Source organism: Gadus morhua, chromosome 12 (genome assembly GCF_902167405.1).
Source record: "Gadus morhua chromosome 12, gadMor3.0, whole genome shotgun sequence".
NCBI classification, from domain to species: Eukaryota; Metazoa; Chordata; class Actinopteri; order Gadiformes; family Gadidae; genus Gadus; species Gadus morhua.
In genome coordinates, this window is record NC_044059.1 from 28625847 (window position 1) to 28637517 (window position 11671).

At 40.4% G+C, this 11671-nt stretch overlaps 1 protein-coding gene across 1 annotated transcript; it reads right to left on the reverse strand.

The window, feature by feature from the left end:
* Positions 1-988: 988 nt before the first annotated feature.
* Positions 989-11671, reverse strand: scamp4 (secretory carrier membrane protein 4). Its single transcript, XM_030373264.1, has 7 exons — positions 11390-11671; positions 4891-4916; positions 4600-4728; positions 3559-3715; positions 3321-3422; positions 2699-2816; positions 989-2501 (listed from the first exon to the last, which is right to left on the reverse strand). Exons 2-7 carry the CDS (start codon positions 4895-4897, stop codon positions 2313-2315), a joined length of 702 nt encoding a protein of 233 aa, XP_030229124.1. The 5' UTR covers positions 4898-4916; positions 11390-11671; the 3' UTR covers positions 989-2312.

An 11671-nucleotide genomic window follows, 5' to 3' on the forward strand; every position in this document is an offset into this window, starting at 1 on the left:
TATAACCCTTGCATAAACAAAAAACATGCCTTCATGGCTTGTAGTTTTCCCTTTTTAGACTTTACATTGTTAGCTTTATTCATTTATTTTACCTACAGGGCCTATTTTACCTACTGCCTTTTTAATAATTTACAACCAAGTCTCACACCAATATGTAATATAGCTACATTGGTCTTTAAAATGGGTTTTGATAACATTTATAGCAAGAAATGTGGGTTTGATTGTCATAATCGAACCAAAATAAACAAAATGTAATATAGCTACATGGGTCCACCGTGGAAACTGTTTTTGGCCTATTATTTTCTATAGGTCTGCTTCCACCACGTCACTTCACTACATGTGAAAACCAAAAAAGATGGCTGACATTTACTTTATTCTCATTAGAAAATGCAATATTTTAATATGACTATTACTATTACTTGAAATGATCACTGTCTGAGGGCTAGTTACGTTACTCCGAGAGATGCATTATTGGTGAAATCCATATGTATGGTACGCTGGTAGCTTGGACAGATTTGGTAGTGACTCAGCTGATAACCTGTTTACGAAAGCAAAAAACCAAGCTCATTGATTTAACAGGGCAGGATTATTCACACAACTCATTAATTTATCATTTAGGAGGGGGCCAGTTTTTTTTTTGTTTCCGCCCAGCCCTGGGATGACTGGAGCAGTAAGGAACAGACACGGGCTAAGAGTGTTATCAACTCGAGCACCACGTTATTCTGCATATCACAAGCATAGTGTATTTCACTTGTATTCTTCATATTCAATGTTCTTCCAATAACCTCAAAACACATTCACCGTAATTTAACAAATACATTTTAAACATAACTCAAATACGTTTCTCTCATTATTTCGTAACCTCCAGGATATACGCTGCATTAATAAAACAATGCTCATTCTAATAACTTGGGTATTTTCAGTCATTTCGGATAATGATTTAAACGGCTAACATTTCTCTAATTACAATGAAACATTGACAAAAAACTGAAAACGAGAATGTTTATTGAAATGTTTGGATTCACATTGAGAGGCTCATTTGGCATTTTCTTTAACAAAGGATATAGTGCTCATTACGATCAAATATACTTTCATAGCAACCAAAAAACTGCCATGAAATTCAGATTAAAATGATTCTCAAAATAATAGTTGATATCCCTGCACATGCCCTTTTTCTGTGAAGTTCAATATTAGACATTTTCAAGCAGCATAGCATTATTCTAACCAAATGCATTTGTAAAATATAACTCATGACCTAGTCGCTATGGCACTGGATTAAGAGAATGTGACCTTACAAAGGAACCTTGTAGAAAACGGTATTGTTGCTCTTGTGTTTCAATTGTTATTTGGCAATAGTATTGTAAGTAACAGGTGCAAAAGGGAACAGTTTGAACCCTCATTTCAGTAGAAAGTAATGGCAACAGGTCACCAACTGCATACCAGGCAAATTCAAGTTATGGAAATCAAAACTATTGCTTTTCCAGTTAAGGTAGGAAGAAAAAGGCTTTTGACAATTCATTGGCCCCTCTTAACAACAAAATTTGAAGCATTTGTTAAGGCAAGTATTAGAAAACATACTTTCACCATGCAAAAGGTGCATGCAATATTAAGGCCTATTAGTTCAATCGATAATAAAGGCAGATGCTGATCAAAGGCATAGATCCGTGTATAGCATTATAAAAAAATACAAAATAAATATGAGTGTGGCGTTGAAATGATGGATACTAACTAATACATTGGAAAAGAGTAAGCTGTACTGTATTGTTTTTTTCTTAAAAATATCCCCATCCCTACATAACGTGTCAATTGTGGTCCTACCAGCCCACATTAGTCTTAGGGTCTTAAGGCCTTTCACATACACTGGACCCAAAGCAGGCATTATATGGCATTCTCAAATCAACAATATCAAAACAAATTCCTTCTTGCCTCAATTCTGTACTGTTTTTTATTCGTATTAACTTCTTTTCTCGAACCTAGATAAAAGTACTTCTTTACACTAAAAGGGTTGTTAACAACCCCTGAGGACAGCTTTTGTAAACGTGGATGAAATTAAATGGAATGGACGATGGCAACAAACTCAGGTCTCCTTTCCCGACAATAACCCAACAAAGTGTTTTACTGAGGAAGGCCTTATCCTAAATATCTTAATAACAACCCTCCTTTGTCAAACAAAAAAAATAAACAACACTGCAATGTATCATTTCCAGTCAGCTCATGTCAAATACTTTTATGCACCAAGTGATTTTTTTTCTTTGGCACTCGAGAGAAAACGCAACGTATCCTCTGTCGCCACCTTCTGGTCGCATCCGGAGTTACCACTGGCTGTTGTCCGGGTAGCTGGGCACTGCAGCGGGGTACTGGGGCAGGCTGGGGCCCTGGGCCGTCTGAGCCACCGTGTTGAAGCCTACTTCTCTCACCGTCGCGTTCTTCCACATCCCGGTGGACCACTCCTCCTTGGCTCGCCCCAGACTGCCGCCGCCGCCGCGGTACATTCTGTGGACCTGACGGGGGGGGGGGGGTTGCGGGGGGGTAGGACACACAACAGGGGTCACATCCTGCGTGCGTGTGTACTTAGGTGTGTGTGTGTGTGTGTGTGTGTGTGTGTGTGTGTGTGTGTGTGTGTGTGTGTGTGTGTGTGTGTGTGTGTGTGTGTGTGTGTGTGTGTGTGTGTGTACGCTGCCATGTGTCAGGGACTCACCTTGATCAGAACCAGAGCCATTAAAACGGTGTCCAGGGTGAGAAGCAGGGCGGTGATAAGCATCACTATGGCTGAGCCCACGTTGGTGCTGAAGAACAGCGCTGTGGCCAGCCACCCGCTTTGGGTGAACAACGCAGGGTAGTGGGGTTAGTGTACAGCATGGCATTAGAGCAAGCTCAATTAAACACAAACGCACCGCTATGGTCTCGCTACTGAGAAATGAAGCTGTTATGCGGATGTATGACCAGCAGCCGCAGTGCATTCTGGGATGACGTTGGGTGTGCATGGGTGAGTAATTGAGTCTTATTATGATTTTAGGCTGGTATCACACATTAGTTCAACACTTTCACACTGACCTCGATGGTTGAAGAGGGCGCAAAATTCAACTTATTTATTTATATTATTGGATGTGCTGGCCCTGATTAAGGTTCTGATGTGAGGAGAGGAACGCGCTATGCGTGGAAAATCTGGCCGTGACTACACATCATTATCGTCCGGTCATGAACTGAGTGTCCATGCAGTGTCACAGCAGGTTTCATCCTAGTCTTAAACCTTCAGGCTAAACCCCCTGACTGCTCCAACCTCGGCGTGAACCGAGCGAGCGGCAGGACGCCTCACTCACCAGGTTCCCCAACCGGAGATGCCAATGGTCTGGATCACAGCCAGCACGCACTGGAGGAAGAAGATGAAGAAGAAGGCCATGAAGTTAAAGGAACTGTCCGCCCTGCAAAGAGAAGGGAAAGACAAAAGAAAGAGAGGTAATTAAAGGTTTGGATTGTTATGACTTTGACAACTGAACATGAAGCCTTGTTTATACGACGGACCAAGAGAAGGTTAACTGGAGTCCTGAAGAGGTTTACCTGAAGGCTTTGTAGAGTGGTCTGAACCAGCAGGTGTAGCCACAGGGGCTGAAGAGGAGCAGCCAGAGCAGAGAGAAGCCGAAGTTGGTGATGGAGCCGCCGCCGGCCCACCAGGCGATGCACGAGATCACGTTCATACACAGCGTGCCGGAGTACACTAAGAGGGGACAGCAGGGGGGGAACGGGTCAGTCACAGTGGCCGGAGTAGACTGTGGGACAGTAGGGAGGGAACGGGTCAGTCACAGCGCGCCAGAATACACTAGGAGGGGGCAACAGGGAGGAAACCGGTCAGTGGTGGGTTCAACCACAACACGCCAGAGTACACTATGGGACAGCGGGGGAGGCAGACCGGGTAGGCATGTATCTCAGGAGGTAGAGCGAGTTGGCTGGTAACCGGAAGGTTGCTAGGTTGATCCCCAGATCCTCCTAGCTTGTTGTCGAGGTGTCCCTGAGCGATACACCTCACCCTGACTGCTCCCGACGAGCTGGCTGTCGCCCTGCCTGGCTGACACTGCCGTCAGTGTGTTAATGTTTCGTGCACGGGTATAAGGCAGTAATGTAATCCATTTACCATTTATCATTTACAGCACATAAGAAACAGGTCAGGTAGGCTCCTGCACACCCACAACATGCTTTACCAACATGTGTGGTTATTGGAGGAAGGAAGACTTCTCCCTGGTTTGGCCCATTTTGACGACACGCGAGACTCCGGCCTCAACATGAAACCCATGTCCGCTTTTTAGAAAGAAAGATCCAGCTGGTGGTATTTAATGGGGAAGTAGCGCTTTACATCTTAAAGCAGAATGGGCACTTTCATTTAGGAGCTGCCTGTATTGTTGGACGATTTTTCAATGAGTATACACCTGCAGCAATATCTCATTAATAGTTCATCTAGGAGCTGCAACGATCACAAGGGTCAAAATGTATATTTAGAAATATCATGTTCAGGGGTTAATAAACGACTTGTGTTGCTTTACAACAGTGACCAAATATGTCTTCTAACAAGACAAACAAAAGACGTGAAGCTGTGTGAGCACTTACTCATCCAAAGTATGTACACTTTGCGCACCAACTGTTGATGTGGTACAGGAATCTCATCTTCAATGTTCTGGTAAAAGCAGGGCTTTATTCTGAGTATTGCTGGCAGCGGTGGGAAGTTATTGACACGTGCTAAAAGGGATAAAAAAATATAACATTTAGTACACAATACACATTGTGGATTGGATTGCGATATGGTAGTATGGTGGATATGTCTGGACAGCAATGCTGTCCAGTGTCCAGACATTACAAAAACAACGGTTCAAAAGTTAAAAAACAAATAAAAAAACAAACCTGTCATTTTGAAATCCTAATTGTTCCTGAAAATCAAGTAAAAAGAGACTGTTAGTTATCAACTTACAAACTATTGGGTTAATTTATTGTGCAACGTGTTTCTTGTTAGTCACGTTGGGTGGGTCAGATCCTGGGATAAATAGCTTTATGTAAATGTCTGACCCAAGTCCAGAAGACCGGTATTTTCCGCCGTCATGTACATTTCTACGGGCGCCTATGAGCAGAACTACGGTAACACCTTGTTGTAGTATGTAGTATATAATGGCAGCGCCTACACAGTAAGTTCCCCAGTGTTAAATATGCAGTGTCAAAGTGCATGAACTCTTTCTGAGTTAATTTAACAACAGCTGGAGTATAATGCCCCCTAGTGTTGTCAATTTCGGTAGTTAAAAGACGGGGTGTAAAAAGACGCTCCATTTGTTCCGACCTCTCGCTCGTATGCGGACTCCTCCGGCGGCCGTGCAGTGGGAGGAGTCCCAATACGACTGCGGGTCGGAACAAATGGACCGGAGAAATGACATGGACCCGAAGTGAACTGACAGCTGTCCCGCATACGGCAACAATCCCTTTCTCTCATTTGTCGCGTTTCAACCTGGACTTCAGAGACTCAAAGCCAAAGTTCCTTTCCCCCCAATTCCTTCTCCAACAGGATCAGATTAGCACAAATGGAGGTTATATTTTACATTGGTTGAAGGCATTGTAGAAGCCATGATGTTATTTAATTTAAGCATTACGATTTAACTTTGAATTCAAGTCGATATATTTTCCTACATTGCTAAATTGTTTTGCATTGGGTTTTAAGTTGGTGGAGTCCATCCTTTTCACAAAACCTGGAGGGGAACGTATACTACAAGAATACAATTGAACCAAGTGGAAGGTAGCTGGATTAAAACCAAATACAAGCGATACTGAGGCATTAGATCTGATTATGGGTGTTTAGTTTGTTCTGCGTTTTTTTTTTCAAATACAAACTAATAGACAAACTCTAAAAATAAAGGGGGAACAGATTTCTGCCAACCCTGACAGACGGTAGTAGTTGCTGACACATTGAATACATAGAATACTCTTGATAATACGCCTTCAATATGTTGATCAATGATGGACGATACCAGGAGAAAAATATTCAACATACTGGCAGCTGACTTGACCGAGAAGAATGGGTGATTTGATGATTGTTTTTAGTCAGACCTTATGTGATTTATCTAGCTTTCTGGGTAAAAGTTGAATCTATGGAAAATGAGTCACTTTTTACAGAACATCACCTCCCAGAAAATCACCAGTTAAAAGAAATGTACGCCAGAGGAATTGTGAAATTATTCCCCTGCCTGAGTGACCCATTCGCTAAGAATGGCTATGTGAGTTGCGTACAGTAATAGTTTTGGCAATGGAAAATAGTGTTAAACTCATTTCTTGCATATGTTTTCTTTTACCTATCTATTATTTTATTTTATTGTATGACAATGTTTATATGTGAAGCACTTTGAGTCTGCCTTGTGTATGAAAAGTGATATATAAATAAAGCTGCCTTGCCTTGCCTTAAAGTTTTAATCCAAACAGTTTTTATTAATTGTCTTTTTGTTATCCTTTCTTCTTCCAAGGAGCATTACTACGATAGGGCCTAAAATAAAAAGATTTGACAGCAGGAGAAAGAAATCTACTGGGACATATGACTAGGTGATTATAACAGATAAGTTTTCATATTTTCCCATTCTAGAAACGCTCAAGACCATTTTTGATAACCTACAACTGACCAACATATTCAAGCCCAGGCACATTCCCAAAGAAGGTGTTCATACAGAGATAAGAGATGCCAACTATTTGAAAGAAAATCCATTGTTTTCTAAAGAGAATGATGCATTGCAGATTCAACTGTTTTATGATGACTTTGAAACAGCGAATCCCTTGGGCTCAAAAATGGGTATCTATAAAGTAGGGGCTATATATTTTACTTTCAGAAATATGCCCCCAATCTTTTATTTCGGCCTTGATTAATATTATTATTATTTTTTATTAATATTATTATGTGCTCTTTTCCACACACAGGACATAAAACGTTACGGTTTTAATCTGATACTGGAACCACTGGTGAATGATATAAAAGTACTTGAGACAGAGGGACTTAACATTTCCATGTCTAAAAGTGTTATTCATGGTACCATTGTCCAGGTCACTAGGGATAATTTGTGTTCGCATGGTCTGTTTGGCTTTGTTGAATACTTTAGTGCTCGCTATTGCTGTCGTTTCTGTCTCCTTGAGAAAGCTTGTTTTCAAACTGTCTTCTGTGAAGATAATCCTGAAGTTGTATTAAGAACCATTGAGATGCACGCCCAGCACTAGGGATCGACCGATATATCGGTCGGCCGATATTATCAGCCGATATTCGCGTTTTTTACGTGTATCGGTATCGGCCGATACGCGGCAGATTTTCGCCGATTTTCTTTTAATTTTTTTTTTTACTTGTTCTACCTCACCTGTTTTTAATATTTTCTTAAATATTGCTCATCTAATTTTTCTTACTTGTTTTACCTCACCTGTTTTTACTATTTGTTAAATATTGTTTTTTATATTGAAGTTCAATAAATGTTCCTTTTTTTAAATTGAGACTTGTAACATTTGTTATCAGTGTAATTTTTATGATTGAGGGAGCAAAAGCAGTATCGGCTCTAAATATCGGCTCTAAATATCGGTATCGGCGTATCGGAGTATCGGCTAAGGCTGATGAAAAAATATCGGTATCGTATCGGCCCTAAAAAATCTGTATCGGTCGATCCCTACCCAGCACTGTCAAACTTCACAAACTAACCCTGCGCTACCGCAGACACATGGTGTGAAACGCACTTGTCTGTTGAATACACTACAGTATTTTAACACATCAATGAACTTTCCTGTAGATATAATGCCTGATATTTTAGAAGGTGTTGCTCAGTTTGAGGTCAAACTGGTTTCACAGTACATTCAGGGTAACTTCCTGAATGCCGAACAACAGGAAGGTAGAATACATGCTTTTGACTATGGTTACAACAACCAACAGCGAAATCGGCACCCTAGAGTAAAAATGCTTGATGGAAGTAATGATTTGGGACTGAATGCTATACAATCCTGGTGCATATTGTGCAACATGCCGTGGCTATTTGGTGATTTATTTCAGACCGGTGATGTTTATTGGTGTCGGCTTCTTTTGCTTCTACAGATTGTTAACAATGTTTTTTCACCCGTCCTCTCAGAAGGCATGACCATACACCTCAAACACTTAATCATTGAACATCATCAACTCTTCAAGCAGTTGTTTCCTCAACTCAATCTCCTACCAAAGCATCATTTCATGATTCATTACTCTCGTATTATAAGGAACATTGGCCCAATACTGCACATGTGGTGCATGCGTTATGAAGCCAAACATAATTTCTTTAAGAAACAATTAAAAAACTTTAAAAACATTACACAAACATTAGCTACTAGCCTTCTATCGAGAATCCTTTAGCAAGGAAAGACTAACTTTAGGCCCGGGAAAAATGCTTACACTAAGTGAGCTCCAAAACGGCCCAGACATTGCGTCCAAATTTGGAGCTGAATTGTCAACCAGTATTTTTTCTGCCAAATGACTTAAATACCATGGTACAGAGTACCGCCGTGACTTCATAATCTGTACTGAGGTAGCCTTTGAGATGCCTGTGTTTTGTTAGTCTACTGCTGTGAATGATGAATATGTATTACTCTGTGGAAAACTGATTGAAACCATTTGTTTTGACCATCATTAGCATGCCTTTAAGGTCAGACTGCATCCAAACAATGTTCGAAAAGTGTTGCACATCGATGAGCTATGTTACTTTAACCATTTCAAAGGAGTTATGGAGCGACTGATTCCTCAAAGTACATTCTTCTATAGTGCCATTTTATCTAGCTCTCAATGATTTTAAATGTCTTTGTTTCCGCCAGGAGATTTAAGCATGTCGGCCTGACAGTTTGAACTAAAAATAATATTTTGTAAATTTTAAATTAGAACATTCAGAAGTTTTAATGACACGCCGCAGTGTTAATGTGTCATTATTTTACTCTACTCACTGTTTTTTTCACAGCAAGAGAGTAAAGCCTGCCACACACATAAAGATTTTATAAATCTCAACCGATTTTTTATCTGTGAGAGACCCCACACATTAACATTACATTAACAGTTTTGATCGTATTGTGTGTGGTGTCCTGCGATATTCCAAACACAGCACACCACACACATAAAGATTTGTCTTCAGACGCACTAGAATCTTGTCCCTCAAGCAAGAAATCTCGCGCGAACAAACGTGATCTGACGTAGTACTCTGACTGACCTGTGGGGGCAGTCACACCAAAAATAGTCATTGAACTAACTACAAGAAGAAGTGAAGAAGAGCGAGTGTAAACCGGTGTAAACTCATGGAGGACCAGCTGGATACCGACTGCATGATGGTGGTTTTGGGATTAATCCTAACTGAAAAATCCCTTAACTTTAACTGTCTTCGCCATATTGGTGGTATTCAGGGATATCGTAGCCATGGAGATAGCTCGTTATAATTCCGTGTTCAGTCAGCTCGCTCTTTATTGGTTAAATTCAATATTACGTCACGTTGGAGACTCCCGATTGTCGGCTTCCCCCCCACACAAGACGATTTGACACCACAATGTTCTCCGCCGATAATCGTAAATATTGAACATGTTTAATACTTACGATTATCGGCGCCGACTGATTTCGGAGCCGATTGTCGGCCGAATTTCACTCTTAACACACCACACACTACAAGAGAATCTTATAAAATAATCTTAAGAGCTTAAGATAATCGGGCGATATCTGTCCGTGATCGGAAGGGGGAAAATCGGGGCAAAATCAGCCCGATTATCTTTATGTGTGTGGCAGGCTTAACTTAACACAGTAGTGTGTGACATCAACCAGAGTTATTTTACTGCCAAGTGTTAATTTCAAATAGCTCAATGCAGTGTTAATCAGAGTTCAAATTAACACCATCAGAGTTGATTTGTTATCACAGAAGAGTTATTTATTAACAATGCTGGGAATAATATCAACACTCTAGAGAGTTGTTTAACATTTAGTGTTAAGTTTAAATAACACTACAGTGTATATGAGTGTTAATCTTTAACTCTATTTTGAGTTAATTTAACTCTCAACACTTTGAAAATAGTTAATTTAATTCTGAGCGGGACCAAATGCACTCGGAAATGGTGTTCAATTTAACTATTTTTGTGTTACTTTAACACTTCAAAGTGTTCTGTGTATATACTGGTATCAAAAACCAGAATCAAGTAATACATTACTGGAATATATTAAAAAAAAATTGACAGGGGCTATTGTTATCTTTGAACGAGTAATGTTGGACAATTAGAAGAAAATAATATTTAATAGTTTCATGTTAATGGGGGTCCACACACGCTTCTCTCACAGTAAATACATTTTAAGGTAAAATAATAAGTGCAATGATCCTACGATGGCCAGACATTGTCTCGTAGTATCTAGTCCTGGATCACCCTATGATCACATATGGCGTATCACAGAAAACTGGACACACTCATTACCCTGACGTTAATCCTAATTAAATATTTGTCTTCAGAGGTTCATGTATGCATAGGGAAACATCAACATAGATGACCTTTCAGAGCTGAAATGGTTTGGAATGATCATGGTTGCGGTATGTAAGGTGAGAGACATCATGTGGAATAATAACATATTATTAATTGAACTTCAGATCTCGTCATATTTACTGTGAGGGTAAAATGGACTGGTTTATGCTTACAGGGTATGTATGAGATCATTGAACGTGTGATTAAATATTCAACAGTTGAATGTGTAAATGGACATTTGAAAAGGGCTTCAAGCAAATCCCAAATTATATTTAAATGATCGATTCTGGAGCGCATTCCGCTACAGGCGGTTTACCGTACTGACGGCTGCAGACGTGCAGCGGGATATCAGCGGCGGCTGAGAGATAACTAGTTTAACAGATCCCCGGTGGTCCCCCGTCCGGTCGTAAAGTTTCTGACTGTATCCTACTTCTCTCGGGTACAAATGCTCTCCTACAGAATACTCCGTTTTATGTTACCGATACTTTACATCGATATGTTGGAGAATATGTTTATTCAGATTGGATTTTGATGTCTGAATGAATGCATGGATACTAATGCCAAGGCTACAAGACACGTCAGATCGTCATCTGGATTGACAACTTCAAGCGAAATCGAAAATATAGCGCAATGCAAGCTTCCTATAGTAATACATATGTGTTCGTATTAGTCGTTTGTGAGGAAAGCTGATAGCTCAATAAAGCCGAGGAGCAACCAAAGGAATGAGCATCTGATAACAGATTTTTTACTCTTCTACCTACGCTATGTATTTAACTGACATGGAGAAGATCAACGCGGTATTGCCATAGTAGCAGCGGGTGTAGCTGATGTTACTCAATAAAACAAAAAACGTGTATCTTGACCAACAAATATAAAAGAAGAATTGCCATCCTACCTTTTTAGGGTCACTACCGAAAGTAATTTAGGGCCGTCAGGATGTGCAACTGAGTGAAAGTCTCGTGGAAAACAGCTAGCTGCACTGCATGGTGGGAATTGTGGTCATGAGGATTTCTCTTTCAGGACAGATGCCAAATGTATCTCGAAGTACCGGACTACACATCCCAATTTCGGTTAGTTCTAACGGAAACATATGACCATAAGGGCAGTATCCATTGATGTAGATCAGTACATTATACAGTGTTTATAATAACTCCGTTTAAAAGAACGGCGTTAGGTA